The sequence below is a fragment of the Trachurus japonicus genome, chromosome 10, assembly GCF_045865225.1.
Source record: "Trachurus japonicus isolate A0001 chromosome 10, Traja_1.0".
Taxonomy (NCBI): Eukaryota; Metazoa; Chordata; class Actinopteri; order Carangiformes; family Carangidae; genus Trachurus; species Trachurus japonicus.
Genome location: NC_140916.1, coordinates 38,190,051 through 38,212,975, shown reverse-complemented (window position 1 = coordinate 38,212,975; position 22,925 = coordinate 38,190,051). Strand labels below are relative to the sequence as shown.

Sequence of the window (22,925 nt, the reverse complement as noted above, 5' to 3'; positions counted from 1 at the left end):
AGTATAATGAGATTTGTTTTGACTAGAAATGACATTTTGACTAGAAATAAGACAAATATTCTTGGTAAGATACTTGAGTTTTTGCAGTGTAATGCTGCATTAGCATCAAAACAAAGAAGGCTAAATAAAAAAAATGATAATACATACGTAGTCTAAGAAAAAAAAAAACTGGAAAAGTTAGGGGGAGGGGCCCACTTTAGTATTCTTTAAGGGGGCCCAGAATTCATAGCAACGGCCCTGCTCCTCATGCACTGCTACAGTTTGGGATGGAGCTTGTGTGTGTTCACAGCCGCCGACTGTCCAGCGGTGTGGCAGCTGAGGAAGGTGTGGTCCTGGTTCATGTAGGTGGTGATGAACTCTGGGAAATCTCTCTTCAGGACCACCTCCAGGAACATGTCTGCTGCGGTGTGTAACATCTGTTTGGCCCTGTGAAAGACACACACACAGATATCAGGAACACACAAACTCACTATTCTTACAGTTCAAATTACTAAAACTTACAGACATCGTGGGCAAAAAATAATCTATTACCAGCAAATATACAAAAATTATTTAGTATTCATGAGGGGAGTTATAATTTAAGGGGTAAAAGTAACTTTAAGTTAACGTTAATTCAAACAAACAGGAAAGGTTTTTGTGTTTCAGACTATGGAACAAGTTCACTATGGAGTTGAAGCAGCGTCCAAGCATGAAACAGTTTAAAATGAGGTACAAAGAGTCTATTTTTCAGAAGTACAGGGACGAGGAAAATGTTGGGTAGCACCAAGTGGAATGAAATGCTGTGCATATTTATTTTTATCTTTTTAAACTGGTCATTATCTTTTTTTTTTGTTTGTATTGTTGTTGTTTTTTCTTTTTTTTCCTTTTGCATGTATGTGCGCGTGTGTTTGTGTATGTATTTGTATGTGGACATGTTTATGTATGTATGTACTGTATGTTTGTTTGTATAATTAGTATGTATGTATAGGCTAATTAGTGTGTATAAGTAAATTATAAGTAAACGTAAATTAAATTAAAACGTAAAGTAAATTATAAATAAATTATATTCATGATTTTGTAACATAAGATATGTTTAGACAAGGATCTTAGCTAGTCATATATAAGGAGAGGGGGTGGGAGTTTATAAGTTTTACTTCTTCTCACTCCTTTTCGAATATGTATTCTATATCTCATGTTTAAATGTTTTGTCTTATTCTCTTTTTTTAAAAAAAATTTTATTTTCATATTCGAAATAAACACTTCAATCAATCAATCAATCAATCAATACAAGAGCTGAGAGCTTGGTCCTCAAAGGGGGACAGCAGGGTCAGAGGAGCTGATCAAGCACTGTAGTTTTCATTGATCCAACACTGAGTTAGGCTACTGGTAACAGTTCAAATGAAAAGTGTTCAACTGGCAGTGGATTGGCAGATTTTATGTGTGAGTAAAAGAATATACTTCGTCAGTGCTCTTGTAACTTAAATATTTGTAGGGAAAAACAAACTACACCAACCAGCTAACTTGTGAAGTGTAGTCCTATAGTGCAATGTAATTTGGTATAGTGTAGGTGGTTCAGTATAGGAAGCGTTATATAATTAATTACTTTTTTTTAGCACTTTTTATTTGGACCTAACCAACTCACGTATCCCTCCGCCCAGGGTTAGCGCCCGCCGATCAGCAGTTGGTTAGGTCCAAATAAAAACTGTGTTTTTCCTGCACTTTGAAGGGCTGGAAAAAATTATATTATAGCGAACAATAGAACTGTGTATTTTTTTTCAGGTAAAACCTCTTTTAGGCCGTGAAAATAGGCCGTTTCTTTGGGTCTGTTCACAACACTGTATGTTGTAAATCTCTGGGCAGGGCTATTATGGGCTGGCGTTGCTAACAGGAGGAGTGCAGAGAGTCTTCTACTGCAATTAAAGTACTTGGGGGCTATTTGTAGATCATACAACCCCACTTTAAAAAAATGCTACTATCCCTTTAAGTTCAGGAAGTAGTGGAGCTGTGCAAAGTAAGTAGCCCAGTAAGTGTCATAGGGTCATAGAGTCATAGAGTGTAGCACAATGGAGTGAGTGAAGAACTGTGTAGTAATGTATTGAAAGGTAGTGCAGGTCAGGACAGTCTGGATAGAACAATGTAGTATAGGTAGGTATATAGTACATATATATATATATATAGTAGTGTAGTGGCTGTGTACCTGACAGAAGGACACAGAGAGCTGAGCTCGGCCATCGTCTCTTCAATCAGCTCAGTCACCAGTCTGCGACTCACCAGCCTGCTGTCATCCTCCAGCTGAGTCTGGTAACGGACCCACTGCCAGACCTGAGGGACAAACACACATTATTCTTCCTGAAGGTTATTTAAGCAATATATCACTCCAGGCTGTGGTATATGCTCATTATACCACTCTAAGGGGGTTGTTGTTCCCCCTTAGAGTGGTATAATGAGCATAGACCACGGCCTGGAGTGATATATTGCTTTTATAAAACGGTTACCAATAATGACAATATGAAAGAGGGATACGCAATCAATTTCATGTAGTTTTATTTAACCAGAAATACATATTATCCAATAAAATAGCCTCACTGTGAAAGAAATAGTCCCACCTCTCCAGACGTTAGCTCCAAGTAGCTCTGTCACTGCTCAGTCCCCTCTACCATTGTTAACCCTCTGGAGGTCAAAGTTCACCTTCAACATGTCAATTACACTACTTTACTACATTTTTAACATCGTAAAAACATCAACTGTCTGTTGCTACGGACTGCAACAGTCCGTTGTCATGGATACATGACAACAACTTCCATTCATACCAGTCATACGTGCCTGAGGCGGAGTGATAGCCTACGCTGTGATAAGGCTTTAGAATAGTAGCCGTGGTATATGCTCATTATACCACGGTTAACAACCAATCAGATCGCAGGATTTCACCTTTCTGTTTTATAAAGCCTACTATTCATAAATATGGATTGAGGACTCAGTTAAATGTGCCTACATCTACTGTAGAACATAATACTGTAGTAATGTCTCAGTATCAGTGTACCCTGGTGTGGACTAGGTACATGTAACTTAGGTACAATGTATGAGGTTTTGTTAGGTATTACTGTAGGTGACGCACAATGTTTCTCACTGAGGTTTATAGAGTCCCAAAGCTTTATAAATGTCTGTGTAATGCTTTCTAGGTTGATGCCAGTGATTTTCTTTTTTCATCTGTTATTGATTTTATTTTTATTTATTTTTTGGGTTGCAGGATGATGTGTTGCTGTTTGACATCTCTCAGCCTACTTCACTTCACTTCACTTCACTTCACTCAGACAGGTTCAAGTGAAGTTATTTCTTCATTCAACAGGTCTGTCAGGGATCAGAGAGTGAAACTGAATGACTGATCACAGTTAGTTCATGATTTAACAAGAGGGGCAAGTACTTTTTCACATAGGGCCAGGTTGGTTTGGATAGCTCTTTCCCCTTAATAAATGAAATCACCATTTAAAAACTGCATTGTATATTTACTTGAGTTATCTTTGTCTAACATTAAAGGTTGTTTGATGATCTAAAAAATTCAAGTGTGACAAATATGCAAAAAAAAATAAAAAAAAGAAAGGAGGAAAACAAGAAAAGAATTCAGGAAGGGGGCAAATACTTTTTTCACAGCACTGTATGTATGTATACATATATGTAGCTCTGGAAAAAATGAAGAGACCACTCCCAAAATGACCAGTGTCTCTGGTTTTACTATTTATAGGTATGTGTTTGAGTAAAATTCAATGTTTTGTTTTTGTTTTATTCTAGACCACTTTCACAAATGTTTGTTAAAAGCATCACTACATGTACAACAGTCATTCTTTTCTTTTCTTTTTTAAACACCAACACAAACACAACTCCTTCTACTTAATGAGACTCTGATGAGGTCGTCACCTGAACCACATCTGGTTTTATATAAAAACCACTGCTGGGATTAAACATCGACATTATCCCACAAAAACTGGTTTATAAACTCTTCCAGAGTTAAAATATTCTTGCTGTGTTGTTTAGGAATAAATATGAACATGTTTTCTTTTGCATTATTATTATTATTATTATTCAAGGTCTGAAAAGACTTGATATTTTTTGTTGTTTAGACTAGTTTAGTCATTAGCCAATAAAAGCTCTAAATGACAATTTGTTTTTTTCAATTTTGGGAGAAATGTTGTCGGTAGTTGATAGAATAAAACAAAACAAAAATAATTGAATTTTACTCAAACACATACCTAGTAGTCTCGCTTGCCAGACCCTCCTCCAGAAAAGAAGGAGATAATAATAATAAATAATAAATAGTAAAACCAGAGAAACTGATCATTTTGGGAGTGGTCTCTTCATTTTTTCCAGAGCTACATATATATTTATATATATATACAGGCCTAAACACACTTACACCCAGTCTGATTAGATTGATTCATTAATTCATTCAACTGTGGTGCAGGCTTGGTGATATGGGATGTTGAAGACAGACAAACCTGTGATCTGGAGATTTCTGCTGTAGCTGAATCTTCCACTTGACCTCTGTAGAAGAAATGACCTTTACCTACAAACAAACAGGACATGAGTTATTAACAGTCTGTCTGTCCATCCACACAGTAACACATCGAACTAAAGGTTTAACGGGCTTACCTGACAGCCAGGCATTAATAAAGAGGACACCAACTGTAATATTATACTTTAACCCATAAAGAGTGACTCCTCCCTGAGGGAACACAAAATACAAGACATTTTTACTCAATTGTTACCAGGCAGCGCCCCAAATGAATCCCATGAGTATTTCATTTATCATCTCAGTGCATGTCTGTGACAAGAAGCACAACTGCTGACCAAGACCATCTGTGGTGGGTTGTGTGTCACCCATCTGTATGCTGTATGCGTACAGGCCTTTTCATTTCCTTCATTCATTACATGAATTAAAGGGATAGTAGCATTTTTTTTTAAAGTGGGGTTGTGTGATCTCCAAATAGCCCCTAAGTACTTTAATTGCAGTAGAAGACTCTCTGCACTCCTCCCGTTAGCAACGCCAGCCCATAATAGCCCTGCCCAGAGATTTACAACATACAGTGTTGTGAACAGACCCAAAGAAACGGCCTATTTTCACGGCCTAAAAGAGGTTTTACCTGGAAAAAAAATACACAGTTCCATTGTTCACTATAATATAATTTTTTCCAGCCCTTCAAAGTGCAGGAAAAACACAGTTTTTATTTGGACCTAACCAACTCACGTATCCCTCCGCCCAGGGTTAGCGCCCGCCGATCAGCAGTTGGTTCGGTCCAAATAAAAACTGTGTTTTTCCTGCACTTTGAAGGGCTGGAAAAAATTATATTATAGTGAACAATGGAACTGTGTATTTTTTTTTTCCAGGTAAAACCTCTTTTAGGCCGTGAAAATAGGCCGTTTCTTTGGGTCTGTTCACAACACTGTATGTTGTAAATCTCTGGGCAGGGCTATTATGGGCTGGCGTTGCTAACGGGAGGAGTGCAGAGAGTCTTCTACTGCAATTAAAGTACTTAGGGGCTATTTGTAGATCATACAACCACACTTTTAAAAAAAATGCTACTATCCCTTTAATGCTGCTCCTTTATTTCCTGTCACAATCAGTTTGTCCCATTTCAATATTGCTCAATTAAAAAAAAAGAAAAAAGGATGCAAACATGTTTATCGCCTTGTCATTTAAGTCTGCTGCTCCCGGTGAGTTTAAATTATTATTTATTATATTAATTAAAGTACTTAGGGGCTATTTGTAGATCATACAACCCCACTTTTTAAAAAAAAAAATGCTACTATCCCTTTAAACCCCTCTGACCCATGCAGGCTCGTGCAGCTCAGCTCTGAGACAGGAAGTGGACTGACCGAAGGCATGGACAGGAGGTCTGCGGGAGTCACGGTGACGTCGTCTCGAAGCTGCTGAAGTTGATTATCACCGACGGTGTGGAGCTGGAACAGCTGGAGGAAGTGAAGCATTTTTCAGAAAACAGAAAGACCTTGTAAAGCCGCATTATGTAATAATGTAATAAATCTTCACGTCATTATGTAATAACGCCGCATTTTGTAATAATCTGCCACATTTTGTAATAAAAATCTTGAACGCAATATGTAGCCTAATAAACTTTGCCGCATTTTGTAATAAGTTGTTACATTTTGCGTCACTTATTACAAATTGCAGGTGTTGCACTTTTTTATGAAGAAAATGTAATAATTTGGTGCATTATGTGATAAACCACCAACATCTGACAAGGTGTGGCACAATAGTCTATATGAATATCTACATGGACTGGACCATGGACTCCCAATTAGGGATGCACATTTAGAATTTTCTTTCTGACCGATAACCGACGCCCATTAACCGAATAAACCGATGAGATTACAACGCTTGCTGTGGCGATCGCTTTTTTTATTTTTTATTTTATTACATTATTACATAATGCGGCGTTATTACATAATGCGGCTTTACAGACCTCAATGGCCGTTCTTTATTTATTGTAAAGGACTTACTTACTTTCTGCATGGGCTCAATCAAGCTCAGGTCGTACACCATGAAACCATCCACACCTGCTCTGATCTCCAGTAGCTTCAGTCTTACAGAACAAAACAGAGTCACAGGAATCAGTCAGTGTTGTTTTTGGTAGGCATTTTACATTTAGTCTTAGTCTTTTTGACTAGTTAGTTTAAGTTTATTTCGGACATGTTAAAAGAAATAAAACATAATACAGAAATGGACAGACATAACATAAAAACTTTGCAAAGACAACATATGAACAAAAATATATATATATATAAAAAATTAAATAAAATAATTGAAAATAAAGGTAATTTGATTCTTTTTGTTTGTTTGTTTGTTTGTTTCATATCCGAAAAGGAGTGGGAAGAAGTAAGACTTATTTACTCCCACCCCTTATTCATAATTTATCTATCAAGTTATCTAGTCATTATTACTTGAATTTATCTATCAAGTTATCTAGTCATTATAGTCTATACAGTAAGTTAATTTATGAGTTATTTAACTGGATTTATTCTAATATATTATTATATTTATATACATATAGATTTATTCTAACATATGATTACTAATCTTTATCTCTCTATATAGTCATACACATATAAAAAAACATATACAAACACATTCATACATACAAAGACAAACTGAAAGTAACATGAACCTAAAATACTTATTAGTTTTAGTCAATTTTAGTCATTTCTATATGTGATAGTTTTAGTCTAGTTTTAGTCGACGAAAACTCAAAAAAGTTTTAGTCTAGTTTTAGTAAAAAAAATAAATAAATAAAAAAGTCTTTTAACAAATGGATTCAATAAAGGAATGGTCCATCCAATGGCAAATACTTTATGGTCTAAGGATTATACATTAGCCTACCTACACACAGATAAAGTGGTAATAGTAGTGCATTCAGGTTTTTTTTCTGCTGGATTATATTTAAAATACGTCCATATATCTTCTGGTGGAGTGACGGCAGGTGCGTTGAAATTTGAATAGAGGCGATCGCAGCCCTACCACTAACATTTACGTCCATTCTCGTCTCGTCAACGAAAACTCACACACGTCTCGTCATGTTTTCATTATCAGAGAGCCATGTTTATTAGGGGTGGGAGAAAAAATCGATTCACATAAATATCGCAATATCTTACATCAATAAATAAATGTTTTACAGTGAACCGATCATTCTGCATTACATTTTATTTTATTTTATTAAGTTAACGTGGTTTTGAATAGAGGATTTGTGGCAAAAGCTCGTCACGTCTGCTTATGTGAAAGCCAGCAGAGACTATGATGACGTATGTGACTGTTGAAGTGGTGTCCCAATTCATAGGGGTTGACTTTCAACCCTACTCCTTGTAGCTCCGTTTCAAGGGCAAGGGTTAAGGGCTAGGGGTAGGGGTAGGGGTGAAAAATAGAATTGGAATTGGGCATTAGTGTTTTAAATGTTGGCCCCTTGTGTGATTGAGTTTGACAGAGACACTCAGTCCTCAAAATCCCCTGTCTGCTGCACACTGACAGCAGTATTCATTTCCTTATCTTCAGTAACAGTGCCAATACAATAATGTAAATATTCCTTTATTAAGTTATAAGTCCTACAATCAAAATACCACTGCAATCAAAGTGCAGACACACACATTTCCAATAAACATCTCCTATGCTTCTAAACTTCTTATCCTGTTGAAGAACCAGAAGGAGAGCTTGAGTTGTCAGTGGCTGAGACCAGGATTACATCACTGTTTTGTTTTGTTTTATTACTTCATTCCTTAGTTTCAAGAACAGTGTGGACAGCTCAGGGCCGTTGCTAGGAATTCTGGGCCCCCTTAAAGAATACTAAAGTGGGCCCCTCCCCCTAACTTTTCCAGTTTTTTTTCTTAGACTATGTATGTATTATGGTTTTTTATTTAGCCTTCTTTGTTTTGATGCTAATGCAGCATTACACTGCAAAAACTCAAGTATCTGACCAAGAATATTTCTCTTATTTCTAGTCAAAATGTAATTTCTAGTCAAAACAAATCTCATTATACTTAAAATAAGACTCATCATATTAAAAGCAGCTTGTTTTTAGACACTTTTTACTTCTTTCAAACATATTTTCACTTGGAATAAGTAGAAAAAATCTGATAGTGGAGCAAGTTTTTCTTCCTTACTACAAGCACAAAAAACTTACTTTCACTAGCAGATTTTTCTATTTATTGTGAATTTAAGTGAAAATGATCTTAAAACAAGTTAATTTTTAGGTTATGAGTCTTATTTTAAGTGGAAAGAGATTAGCTTTGACTAGAAATGTGACATTTGGACAAGAAATAAGACAAATATTCTTGGAAAGATGTTGAGTTTTTACAGTGTACTATGAGTATTAGTCAGGGTCTTACACAGAATAAATCAGTCATACAAAGATTAGACTACTGGGGTTTTTTATGGGCCCCACTGGGCGCTGGGCCCCTAGAGTTATCATCACCTACGGCCCTGGGACAGCTCTTCTTACCTTGTGACCGTGGCCAGCACTCGTCTGTAAGCTGCTTCGTCCCTCTGGTCCTGTGGCAGCAGCAGAGCGGCCATCCCCCCCGTGGCCAGAGCCCCCCTCCGATGACACGTCTGAACCAGCAGCTCCATGTAGCTGCGCAGGAAATGTTTCTCCATGTTTACGTACTTACTACGGTCTGGCAGCAGAAAGGCCTGTCTGTGTCCTGCAGGAGAAACACACACAATCACTGTCTGTGGCTATTATAACTGACTTATAAGACTCTTAATGATAAAGCTCTATCCTATCTAAAAGACCTCATTGTTCCTCTACTCTTACTCCCAGTATCTCTAAAAACAGAGTGGGAGGTAGAGCCTTCAGTTACTGTGGAACCAGCTCTCTCCATGGGTCAGAGAGGCAGACACTCTAACTACATTAAGACCTTCCTTTATGACAGGGCTTTTAGTTAGGGCTGGTTCAGGTTCAGGTAGCTCTGAACCATTTTATAGCTACGCTGCTATAGGCTTAGACTGCTGGGGACACATCTGGTTACACAGAGCCCTCTCCTCCTCTTCTCTTCTCTCCTCTCCTCTCCTCTCCTCTCCTCTCCTCTCCTCTCCTCCCCTCTCCTCTCCTCTCCTCTCCTCCCCTCTCCTCTTCTTGTCTCCTCTCCTCTGTTCTCCTCTCCTCTTCTCCCCTTTCCTTATCTCCTCTCCTCTCCTCTCCTCTCCTCTCCTCTTCTCCCCTCTCCTCTCCTCTCCTCTCCTCTCCTCTCCTCTCCTCTCCTCTCCTCCCTTCCCTTCCCTGCTGGGGGACACATCTGGTTACATGGAGCCCTTTCCTTTCCTTTCCTTTCCTTTCCTTTCCTTTCCTTTCCTTTCCTTTCCTTTCCTTTCCTTCCCTCTCCTCTCCTCTCCTCTCCTCTCCTCACCTTTCCTTTCCTTTCCTTTCCTCTCCTCTCCTCTCCTCTCCTCTCCTCTCCTCTCCCCCCTTCCCCTCCTCTCCCTTCCCTTCCCTCCTCTCTTCCTCTCCTCTCCTCCCTTCCCTTCCCTGCTGGGGGACACATCTGGTTACATGGAGCCCTTTCCTTTCCTCTCCTCTCCTCTCCACTCCTCTCCTCTCCTGTCCTCTCCTCTCCTCCCCTTCCCCTCCTCTCCTCTCCTCTCCTCTCCTCTCCTCTCCTCTCCCCTCCTCTTTTCCTCTCCTCTCCCCCCTTCCCCTCCTCTCCCTTCCCTTCCCTTCCTCTCCTCTCCTCTCCTCTCCTCTCCTCTCCTCTCCTCTCCTCTCCTCTCCTCTCCTCTCCTCTCCTCTCCTCTCCTCCTCCTCTCCTCTCCTCTCCTCTCCTCTCCTCTCCTCTCCTCTCCTCTCCTCCCCAGCCCGTCACCTTTCTACCTGCACTGCCTATTAACCTTTACAAATCAGAACCCCCGGCCAGTAAAGAACTTTTGTCACTTGAGTCTGCACAGGGGTTTGAATTCTCTCAACATATTACTGTGTTGATGATGATGATGATGATGATGATACAGTAATACCGTTGATCTGATGCAGGGCCGGCCCTAGGATGTTGGTGGCCCCCTAAACAAGGTTTTTGTTTGTGGCCCTGCACTCTAAGCACAAACACCAAATCACTGGTTAAAACTGAATACAGACGTGTTTATCCCTCTGAGGTTTGAGGCCATTTTCTCCACTTTTACATATTTTCTTAAATGTATCTTTTTAAGATACTTGCAGATGTAACAATACTCAAGTGTTTTATGTCTAAATATTAGAACCTCCGCTGTAAGCACACTGAGGCCAGTTTGTCCTAGAACACTGTAGAAAGAAATAATTTAGGACAAATGCTGGAAATTTGAGGTCTGCTTTTTGAAACATGTCCAATCCCTTGTGAAAACACTCCTTCAGTCATGAGAATGAACTGTTTTGGTGCTTGAAATAGGATATGAATACAGTAATAGATACGTGTAGAAAACAAGTCTAAAATGACATTTTGTCAGATTGCTTTTTGAGCACAAATGTTGTCATTCTGCCGTTCTATTTTCACCAAATGTCTCAAATGTGAGATAAAAGAAGCTGAATATTGACTTCACATTACATATAAAGCTCATAGCTGCACGTGCAGACCTCAGGATGTTTAAATGACTTGATGAACCCCGGTACCTTTCTGATCATGTGGCCCCCACCTAACGGCTGTGGCCCTAAACAACCACATAGAGGGTTTATGCCAGGGGCCGGCCCTGATCTGATCATCAGCTTTGAATTGTTACAGTAACTGATTTAACTGATTGCAGTAACAAATGTGCTAAAAAAAAAAGAACAACTGTCTCTTCTCTCACCAAACTTGTTGATGAAGGAGGCTGAATAATCCCAGATGCCACAGTTGAGTCCAGCTGAATGCTCCTTCAGCTCGTACAAGATCTCCTCCATCTCAAATGCTGCCAGTACGTTTTCAATCAGCACCGTAGCCTTGATGCTGCCCAGTGGAAGGCCAAGCTACCAAACAAACACACACACACACAGACATACACATTCACTTAGATACAACTTAAAATAACAAATAATAGTACCACCAACAGATACTTCTACTACTACTACTACTAATAGGTCATTGATAAACATTAAAAACATAATTATATTCGAGATTAGTCCTCGTCACAGCCGGCCCCATATCAAATCCCTTTGCTGCGTGTCATTCCCCCTCTCTCTGCCCCCCCATTTCCTGTCTGTCTCAAAACTATACTACCCATTAAAGGCAAAAAGGCCAATATATATATATATATATCTGGAAAAAATTAAGAGACCACTTTCACAAGTGTTTCCTAAAAGCATCTCTACATGTAGGACAGTCATTCTTTTCTTTTTATACCGACACTAACACAACTCGTTCTCCTTAATGAGACTCTGATGAGGTCATCACCTGAACCACATCTGGTTTTATATAAAAACCACTGCTGGATTAAACATCGACATTATCCCACAAAAACTGGTTTATAAACTCTTCCTGAGTTAAAATATTCTTGCTGTGTTGTTTAGGAATAAATATCAACATGTTTTCTTTGCATTATTATTATTATTCAAGGTCTGAAAAGACTTGATATTTCTGTTATTTAGACTAGTTTAGTCATTAGCCAATAAAGCTCAAAATGACAATACATTTTTTTTCAATTTTGGGAGAAATATTGTCGGTAATTGATAGAATAAAACAAAAAAAATTTAATTTAATTTTACTCAAACACATACCTATAAATAGTAAAACTGGAGACACTGGTCATTTTGGGAGTGGTCTCTTCATTTTTTCCAGAGCTGTGTGTATATATATTATATATATATAATCCTATAAACTGACACCACCCACTCTCACCCGTTCACTAGGTTTTTGCAGGTTTTATGAACTGTATAGGCTACTATTTATTTTCTGAAATACTTTTATACTGTTCATATGTTGCAATAAAGATAAATAATAATAATAATAAAGATGACTGATGTCTGACAAACACTGATAAATGTGAGACCTTCTGTTGGGTCCAAACAAATATCTTGTTCCACAGCCTGGCCTCCATGTAGCTCTCCACCTGACAAAACAACACACACCATTTTTATTTGTATTTATTTTGTGTGTGTGTGTGTGTGTGTGTGTGTGTGTGTGTGTGTGTGTGTGTGTGTGTGTGTGTGTGTGTGTGTGTGTGTGTGTGTGTGTGTGTGTGTGTGTGTATTACTTTGGACAGGTAGAAGAAGGGTCCACTCTTATTTTGAAACAGAGTCTTTCCACAGTGAAACATGAGGAGTCCGAAGTCAAAGAGAGGACCAGGAGCTTCCCTCCCCTTCACCTGGACAGATGTTCACACACAGAAGTCAGTAAGAGGTCGAACATTTCATACTGAAAAACCTTTAATATGTTGAACTTTCACGTGACAGTAGGGCTGGGCGATATGGTGATATTAGATGGTGAAGGATTAGAGCGTGTAGACGATCTGCCAAAGTACAGAGATGGTAGGATCGTCTGGGGCTCATTCTATAAACTGCAGTTCTATGCTGCAAAGACCAAACAAAGGACATTTGCAAAGTTTACTAAAAGAGAAAACAACAGTTACTTTAGTTTGTATTTTTATTTGACCCTTTTCAATCAGCTATTTAGTGTTTTGATACTTAAAATCCTGTTAAAATGACTGTGTTGAATAAAACAAACAGTAATGTCTTCATTGATATTTTACTTTCATGTTTATTGAAAGCTACCTTTTATGTTGCAAGAGTGCACTTTATCAGAGTGTTGTTGTTTACCTTTTACTATGTTTACGTTGTTTGCACATGTTGGCAAAACTGCAAAGTGATTACAATCTGTTCAGAAAGGTTCTTTGGCCTAAATTGTCTGTTTTTCTTTTTTCGATTTAAGATCGTGATGAAATCGAAATCATGACTTCATTTTTAAAAAATCGTGATATGATATTTTTGCCCTATCGCCCAACCCTACGTGACAGCTAGCTCTGGCTATTGTTTTTCTTTTTTTTTCTTTCTTTTTTAGCTTTGTTTTATTGTTTATTGCCACATGTATGGGAGTCTGGGGCAACAGTTTGCTGCTGCTGCTCTTGAAGCATTTTCTAAACTGGCGATTGCTCCTAAACCCAGCACTTGTCTATACCAGACGCTAACCTTGGACCTGTGGTAAGACTTTCAGCACTAAATATTATTAATAGTTAACCTCTAGGCCAAATTATCCGCAGTCGTGGAATCAATCTCCTCTGTTACGCATGCTGTTGATACTACTTCACTGGTTTATAGCCTATATGCCCTGAGAAGACAATGTTTCCTCTCAGATTTTGAACTTAGAGATCTGTCTGTTTGCACGGCACACTGGACAGTTAGGCCTGTTTAATTAATCAGCATTAAATCATAGTCGGATTATTTAGTTAGGACGATGTTAAAACGTGAAAATTGTAAAAATGCACGATGAAGTATTACTGGAGTGGACAATAATCACACCACCAGCCAGTAGAGTGAACTATGCTCAAACTGAACACTACACATCCCACCTGTGGAACTGTGATTCCATCAGTGAACCCTGTTGCTAGGTAACCGTGTACCCTACAATAAATTAATTCGTTATCACGAGAAAACGGTCTTTGTTATAACGGGATAATGAAATAAATCAATTCGTTATCATGGGGAAACGATCTTTATTTACCCAGGGGGCAAAATCCCAGTTTTTTTGGAAAACAGACACGGAGCGTTGTAAAAGGTTTGACAGCAGAAATGATCTCTAGGAACTTCAAGGATTAAAACCTGGTGGACAACCTGGTCAACTAGCTGCTGGAAAGCTACAGGGGACAAAACCCCTTTCTGGGGTAGTTTTGCTGGTGAAATGATGTAAATGCAAATATTTAGGTACTACAATGGCATAAATAGTCATACAACTATAAGATTTGGCAGAGAGTATCTTGACACATAGGGGGAGGCAGGAAAAAAAGATTCTGGGGTTTGTTGCAACTCAATTTTAAGATATCACCCTCAACATCCCAAAAAAGACAAAAAAAAGTAGGCTACTGTTCGCCTGACAAATTCTCATGAAAATTATTATTTTTCAGCACTTTATGGAGAATATCTATGCCTAACATGTATATAGAAAACTTCCTTAATTCATAAGCTTCCATTTGAGTCCCAGATAGTCTTTCTACTAGCTACTGGAAAGCTACAGGCTGTCTCCAAACAATGCAACACCTATTGTGAAAAACTCCATGTTAACTGACATGATCAGAAAACATTCTATTTCTGGTCTCCCCAAAGTGACCAGAGAGATAGAGAAGACCGTTGGCTACAGCAAGTGGGGCTTTGAGATAGAAAGGCTATCTTGGACTCAAATGGAAGCTTATGAATTAAGGAAGTTTTCTATATACATGTTAGGCATAGATATTCTCCATAAAGTGCTGAAAAATAATAATTTTCATGAGAATTTGTCAGGCGAACAGTACTTTTCTTTGTCTTTTTTGGGATGTTGAGGGTGATATCTTAAAATCCAGTTACAACAAACCCCAGAATCTTTTTTCTTGCCTCCCCCTATGTGTCAAGATACTCTCTGCCAAATGTTATAGTTGTGTGACTATTTATGCCATTGTAGTACCTAAATATTTGCATTTACATCATTTTGCCAGCAGAATGACCCAGTAAAGGGGTTTTGGCCCCTGTAGCTTTCCAGCAGCTAGTTGACCAGGTTGTCCACCCAGGTTTTAATCCTTCAAGTTCCTAGAGATCATTTCTGCTGTCAAACCTTTTACAACGCTCTGTCTGTTTTTTTGCTTTGCCCCCTGGGTAATATATCAAGATAACAAAATAAGTGGATATCACGAGAAAACGGACTTTGTTATTTCGAGATAACAAAATAATAAGTTGTTATCGTGACCAAACAGTTTTCTACCATCACATTGTGCTCCACCATGTTCCAGGCACGGGGGCGCAGCATCAGCAACGGTGCCTGAGATATGTGAGGAACATCTGTTAACACACAGAGGAAGGAAGATGAACAACGAGACTGTATCCACATCTGCAACCACATATCGTTTGTCCATGTTAATGTGGATATAGCAGTAGGCTATTTAAATTAAAATGACACACTCACTGGGAAACTGGTGGCTCACCACCTTCAGAACATTGGAAATGCCTTTGATCTGGTTGGTGAATGTGGGACAGTTTCCATCATCAAAGTCGACCTGTCAGAAGACAAAACGTAGGGTTAAGTCAGGTAATATGGGACACTTTTTGGTAGACTGACCAAATCACCATCAAAAAAGGTGGTCACTCACTCCATTGATGTTTGTATCATTTATCACAGATCTCTTCAATATTTATGTGGTGAAATTATGTTGTAAAGTGTGATTGTTTAGAAAGCGGAAGCTTCTCGAAGCTCCTCTTCCTGGTTCGTCCGAATTTGACGAACTGGGAAGAGGAGCTTCGAGAAGCTTCCGCTACAAACAAGCTTGAAATATAGACTTATTTAATTTATTTTGGGACAATTTTGCATTTCGGTGCTTCAATACAAGACGGACATTACATACGAGCAGCATGGAGGTATTTGGATGTTTTTTGGTGTGTCTTTTTGTTACGAAGACAGTTGGTATCCATTTGCAACCGTTATATGGACATGCACTGCTACGCCGAGACCCCCTGTAACTCAGAGAAGCCACGGAGGACTCTGAAACTTCTCCCAGCCCTTAGTCCACATGAGGGGGAGGAGATAATGAGTGAAATTTCAATTTTGGGTGAGCTATCCCTTTAAGTAATTTTATGGTCATTGGTCACCTTTATGGTCACCTTAACCCCCCTAATCCATCATTATGGAGACATGACACACATGAATGAATGAATGAAAACATTTATCCTGTATTTCATGGTCATATTTCATCTGGTTTGGCATTTTGTGCCTTTATGTGACAGGACAGTGAAGAGACACAGAAAAGTCGTCAAAGATCGTCTTGGCTGGGAGTCGAACTGGCCGTCAGCCTTGAGACAGACCATGTCCACATCTGACATGTTCCAACCATGCAACCACCAAGCACCTTACTTATTCACTTCTACATTATTCATCATAATATATTTCCATATTTCTAAATTTCTTCATTAAAGCAGAAGTAAGGTGAATGTTTGTGTTAATCTAAGTCTTAAATAGTTGTATCTTCCGACAGCAATCACTTCTATAGAGTGTTTGGTCTGAAACACGGGTCTGTCAGTCACTCTGCTCTGCTCTGAGCCCAGGAGAAAACTTTCCTTGTATACTTCCTTGTATCTAGAGCAGTGTAAAAGAGAGTAAGGACAGCATTGGTCCAATGGCAGCGCCTCCTGGTGGAGGAATATGGGTTTTGCAAAAGAACTGACATCTCTGCATTGTTGGTGAATGAGCAGTGTGGTGTTTTCAATAATTTAAGGACATTTATAGATCACCCACGTTAATAGCATCATTGAGGATCCTTTACAGATAAACATTAACACATAGGAGAGTAAAAAACAGTTTTCTACATGAATGTTTCAATCTACATTTTGTAATAAACAAATTATAAGTTTAATCTGATATGACCAAGACACCTAAAAACAAAAACACGGCCGTTTTCATCCATTTACAAGCAAGTGGGCAACACACATACATTGGAGTGAATGGGTTTTCTGGGCGCTTTTGCAACACCCACATCCACCCAGAATGTGGTGACGTAGGGACGAGGACGGGGACTGCTAACTCCATCGGCTGACAAGAAGTTAGACAAAACCACCGGATCGCTGACTTCTGCTTTAACTGGTACATGGGAGCTACTAGGCTCTTCAAGTGTAGCCAACTTAGTGGTAAAGTGACAAATTAGCATTTAAAGCAGAAGTAAGCGATCCGGTGGTTTTCGCTAATGCTGCGTTCCAGGCAGGCTTTTGAAACCGTAAATTACAGCTTCAAGTCACGACCTGTTTTACCTGTGAAAGTCACTATAACGGCCACTCGTAACTTCTGACCTGTGAACTCGTACCAGATCGAACTGGTACGACTTCACAGGTCGGAAAAACACGAGTTACGAGTTACCTTGAACGCACCATAACTTCCTGTCAGCCGATGGAGTTAGCAGCCCCCGCCCTCGTCATGGATCTATTGGTCCTCGTCCCTACGTCACCACATTCAGGCGCATCCCTTGACTGCACACACAGAGAGGACTGCCCCTTTATGCCGTTCTCTCTCCTCATTGGATAAAGGTTGTAGGATACAAGGAAAGTTTTCTCCTGGGCTCAGAGCAGAGCAGAGTGACTGACAGACCCGTGTTTCAGACCAAACACTCTATAGAAGTGATTGCTGTCGGAAGATACAACTATTTAAGACTTAGATTAACACAAAAATATCGCTTACTTCTGCTTTAATGACCAACAGAACAGCACATGTATTTAGTGGACTGGTCTTATATATGATCAATAATAAATGGCTGTGGTTTTACCTGTATGCCCTGTGCTGGTGACTGAAGAGCTCTGATGAAGCGCTGGGTATCGCAGGGGGCCAGATCCCCAATATCCACATGCCTCTTCTGCAGCCTGGGGGGCACCGGCTGCACCTTCCAACCAGGGTCTCTCCTGATGTGCCTGGTGTGCTCCAAGAAGCTGGGAAGGTCACCGGACAGGTCCAGCTGGGCCTTCCTGGACACCCGCATCCACAGGACCTGAAAGGAGAAGAGAAAGAGAAGAGCATCCTGAAATAAACACATCCTCTGTTCAGAGGACTGTTAAAAAGGATAGTTCACCCAAAATTGAAATTTCACTCATTATCTCCTCCCCCTCATGTGGACTAAGGGCTGGGAGAAGTTTCAGAGTCCTCCGTGGCTTCTCTGAGTTACAGGGGGTCTCGGCGTAGCAGTGCATGTCCATATGACGGTTGCAAATGGATACCAACTGTCTTCGTAACAAAAAGACACACCAAAAAACATCCAAATACCTCCATGCTGCTCGTATGTAATGTCCGTCTTGTAGCCTATTGAAGCCCTGAAATGCAAAATTGTACCGAAATCTTTTTAAATAAGTCTATTTTTCAAGCTTGTGTTGTAGCGGAAGCTCCTCTTCCCGGTTCATCAAATATGACGAACCAGGAAGAGGAGCTTCGAGAAGCTTCCGCTACAAAAAAAGCTTGAAATATAGACTTATTTAATTTTTTTCGAGACAATTTCGCATTTCGGGGCTTCAATACAAGACGGACATTACATACGAGCAGCATGGAGGTATCTGGATGTTTTTTGGTGTGTCTTTTTGTTACGAAGACAGTTGGTATCCATTTGCAACCGTCATATGGACATGCACTGCTACGCCGAGACCCCCTGTAACTCAAAGAAGCCACGGAGGACTCTGAAACTTCTCCCAGCCCTTAGTCCACATGAGGGGGAGGAGGTGATAATGAGTGAAATGTCAATTTTGGGTGAACTATCCCTTTAAAAGAGTGTGGACCGCTGTCTCACCTTGTTAACCTCCTGATCAAATGTAGAGACCAGCTCGTTGAGGAAGTGGAGGGAGTCGGCAGTGAAAAGTGTCTGATACTCAGCTTCCAGGCCAGAGGGGGGGGGGTACACCTCCATGATGACTGAGCCCTGTGGACAAAACCTTTATTTAAGCAACATATCACTCCGCTAAGGGGCGTTGTTCAACCCCCTTAGAGTGGTAGAATGAGCATATACCACGGACTGGAGTGATATACTGCTTTTATAAAACGGTTACCAATAATGACAATATGAAAGAGGGATACACAATCAATTTCATGTAGTTTGATCAAAGACGGTTTATAAACCAAGAGCTTCCATGACGAGTCAGCAGCTTCCTGTATGATGTCACTGGGCTTCTGCTCGGCCACGCCCCTTTAGAGAGACCAGAGGCAGCTTGGAGTGTATTGACTCCAATGGGAAAATTTAACGTGAACACAGATTATGGTCTGTCCTTTCTCCCCACAGTCACTGAAGTAAATTTTGGACTCGTTTTTCACAAGCCACATCTCTTCTGAACAGTTTGACACCAAAATGATAACTTTCAGACGGACACATCAGGAGAAAATCCACTTTGTTCCAGACCTGTCTCTGTCTCTACGACACACTCTCGCCAGATTTGGCCACAGATCTCCATGGCAACGTCAAACAAACGGCCGCGAACTCCCGTGAAAATGATTTAAATTATTTTTGGCATGCTAAATATTACTGTTAGTAGTGTAAATATTTAATGTTATCATAAGAAAATATAAATATTTCACTTTCATCTACCTAAAAATTGTATAAATCCACACACACACGATCACAGACGAGGTGGTGACGGTTGGCCACGCCCACTTAGAGAGACAGGAAGTGTATACCATTTCATATCATTGGAGCAGCCGCTCATGGAGTATCTTTCCATTTATTGAATATCTTTGGTTTTATTCAACCAGAAATACATATTATCCAATAAAATAGCCTCACTGTGAAAAACTAGTCCCACCTCTCCAGACGTTAGCTCCAAGTAGCTCTGTCACTGCTCAGTCCCCTCTACCATTGTTAACCCTCTGGAGGTCAAAGTTCACCTTCAACATGTCAATTACACTACTTTACTACATTTTTTAACATCGTAAAAACATCAGCTGTCTTTTGCTACGGACTGCAACAGTCCGTTGTCATGGATACATGACAAAAACTTCCATTCATACCAGTCATACGTGCCTGAGGCGGAGTGATAGCCTACGCTGTGATAAGGCTTTAGAATAGTAGCCGTGGTATATGCTCATTATACCACGGTTAACAGCCAATCAGATCGCCGGATTTCACCTTTCCGTTTTATACTTCCATATATTGGAGGCTGGACAATAGTGGATTTTCCAGGGATAGAGGTTACAAAACACAATTCAAAAGGATCATTACCGGTATATTGTGGATTTGACTGTGACAAAGGTGTAAAAAAGGTGATGACCTGTCTTAAAGAAGCATTTTACCACCAACACACTGTAAAAACTCAACGTCTTTCCAAGAATATTTGTCTTATTTCTTGTCAAAATGTCTCATTTCTAGTCCAAACTAATCTCTTTCCACTTAAAATAAGACTCATCACCTAAAAATTAACTTGTTTTTAGATCATTTTCACTTGTTTCAAAATATTTTTCACTTCACCTTCTTTTTTTAATGTTTTGTCTTTATGTAAAGCACATTGAGTTGCCTTGGTATGAAATGCGCTATATAAATAAAGATGCCTTGCCTTGAAATAAATAGAAAAATCTGCCAGTGAAAGCAAGTTTTTTGTGTTTGTAATAAGAAAGAAAAACTTGTTCCACTATCAGATTTTTCTACTTATTTCAAGTGAAAATCTGCTTGAAAGAAGTAAAAAGTGTCTAAAAACAAGCTACTTTTTAAATGTGATGAGTCTTATTTTAAGTAGGAGATTGTTTTAACTAGAAATAAGACAAATATTCTAAGATTTTTGAGTTTTTGCAGTGCAGGACTCTACAGCTAAACACTATGTTTCCTCTCTGCAGTATTATTCTGTACAGTCCAATCTATTCAAATATAATAATGTTGTGATACTCACAGACGTGCCAGCGATAGTCCCCTGCTCACTCAACTGAAGTGGACTTTGGTGCAGGTCTCAGTGTTTGAACAGGAAGGTATTTGTTTTCACAAGGGACAGAGTTTAAAGTCCTGTAGATTCCTCCAGGGCCTTTTATGGTTTCTCTCTACACAGTCTGCTTCAGTGGCTACACAGAATATGCAGCAGTCTAGAATATAGTTTTGAGGTAGGCTTGTCTCTTACAGTGTAGTTAGTTTGTTCTGGCTCAGTAATGGACATTGCAAAGCCAAGGTCATTGTGCAGGCTTCAGCCACTACACCCATTTCACCCCTTGGCCCTACCACTTACCCCTACCCCTCCGTTTTGCGTGTTCACGTGTAGGGGTAGGGGTGTCCCAATCCCCGTTAGGACAGAGGGGTAGGGGGAAGTGGTAGGGCTACATACCCCTCCAAACGGAGATTTTTCAGAGGCACACTCCAAACGGAGGGGTATGAAAAGTTTCCCAGAATGCATCTCACGGCAGCGGGCAGCGGTGGCTGTAAAACGAAAAGCTGTTTTATTTCTCACTGTAGCGCTGTTATTACGTCACTTTATTAAGTTTTAATATTTTTTCATGCGAGAAAGTAACTGTTTAGGTCCCAAATGTGCGGTTAGTTTATCCAAATGACGGCTGGTTAGAAGTTTGCTCCGATGATTTTTGGGAGAAGTGAAGCTCCAGGAGGAAGCGGCTCCTCACAGAGGCAGCAGCCGGTCTGCAGAGCTGCTCCGCCGGCCAAACTATGTCGTCATCCCGGGAGAGAAGGCCATCGCTAATTAATTTACCCGCAGCTTTTTAGAGGTTCACTACCGGCTGGTTAAATTCTTTTTAGCATTTAAATGTTGGTCTCATTGATGAAATCTGACAATTGTGGCAGTAGCATTGTCAAGTTTCCCCCACTTGAAAGGGCAGCTTGCTTCAGAAGATTTTAACTGGACTTTGAAGAGTTGTCATGGCCAAAAGCAGGTGAAAACCCTTAAACACAAACACAAATAGATCAAGAAAAAATAATAAATCAACATAACACAAGATCAAATAATTGATTTTAACCTTAATCTTAAACAACTAGAAATTAATCTGAAGAATATGTAGAACCAAAACCCATATTTAAAGCAACCAAAATGAAATAAAGACATTATCACTCTCAATGATAATTTTAACCTTAGCAGCTTTAACCTCCTATAAACACGCACAATCCATACTTTTAACTTTTTAACCTTTTAAAGTCTTTTAAAATATATTACATTTTAAACTCTTTTTAAACCTACATAATTTCAAATATATGACATTTTTAACATGATTTATTAATTGACATTTTACCTGAGTTTGATACCATGATTTACTACTTTTAAATACACACATTTTAACATGAATTTAACTGCATGACCCACTAAATACTAAAATCCACACAAACAAAAGCTCACTGGCTCCTTCTTCCTCGTTTGAAACAAGCATTTAGTCCTGCGTCACTTCTTCATGTCCATTTCCATGTCTCCACACATCGTCACACACCTCACCATCCTCAGAGTGCCTTATCTGACTCCTGTGATCACTAAATCAACTTCACCTGGTGCAATCAATCATCTCCCCTGGGCTGGGAGTCACACCCAGACCTGAAGCACCCAGGCAGGGAGGGTGTGGCCTGCAGCTCAGCTCAACAAACATGAAAAGTGAAGCTTCATGTTCTTGGATAGAAGAGCAGCGCTCTGTAACCTACGTACATTAATCACCACATTTACAAAAATAAATAAATGCTTTACAATGAACCAATCAGCCTGCATTAAGTTTTATTTTATTTCATTAAGTTATATGGTACAAGGCGATTGGATTTCTGGCAAAAGCTCGCGGCATCTGCTTACGTAAAAGCCAGTGGAGACTATGTAATGACGTATGTGATTGTTGAAGGGGTGTCCCAATTCATAGGGGTT

At 39.6% G+C, this 22,925-nt stretch overlaps 1 protein-coding gene across 1 annotated transcript; it reads right to left on the bottom strand.

The window, feature by feature from the left end:
• Positions 1 to 216: 216 nt before the first annotated feature.
• Positions 217 to 21,000, bottom strand: ugl (ureidoglycolate lyase). Its single transcript, XM_085788632.1, has 15 exons — positions 20,982 to 21,000; positions 18,902 to 19,030; positions 17,897 to 18,115; positions 15,556 to 15,646; positions 15,355 to 15,431; positions 12,665 to 12,775; positions 12,461 to 12,520; positions 11,285 to 11,441; positions 8,976 to 9,177; positions 6,494 to 6,572; positions 5,848 to 5,940; positions 4,624 to 4,696; positions 4,470 to 4,537; positions 2,177 to 2,301; positions 217 to 426 (listed from the first exon to the last, which is right to left on the bottom strand). The coding sequence occupies exons 2-15, from the start codon at positions 19,016 to 19,018 to the stop codon at positions 255 to 257; spliced, it is 1,644 nt and encodes a 547-aa protein (XP_085644758.1). The 5' UTR covers positions 19,019 to 19,030; positions 20,982 to 21,000; the 3' UTR covers positions 217 to 254.
• Between the last annotated feature and the right edge of the window lie 1,925 nt (positions 21,001 to 22,925).

What these genes read in the sequence shown, in the direction of transcription:
- ugl (XM_085788632.1), bottom strand. Translation starts at nt 19,018, where the DNA reads ATGGAGGTGTACCCCCCCCCCTCTGGCCTGGAAGCTGAGTATCAGACA. An exon ending in GGTGAGCCACCAGTTTCCCA is followed by an intron (nt 15,432 to 15,555) that starts GTGAGTGTGTCA and finishes GTGTGTTAACAG; the next exon opens with ATGTTCCTCACATATCTCAG. An exon ending in TGGTGGAGCACAATGTGATG is followed by an intron (nt 12,776 to 15,354) that starts GTAGAAAACTGT and finishes ACATCTGTCCAG; the next exon opens with GTGAAGGGGAGGGAAGCTCC.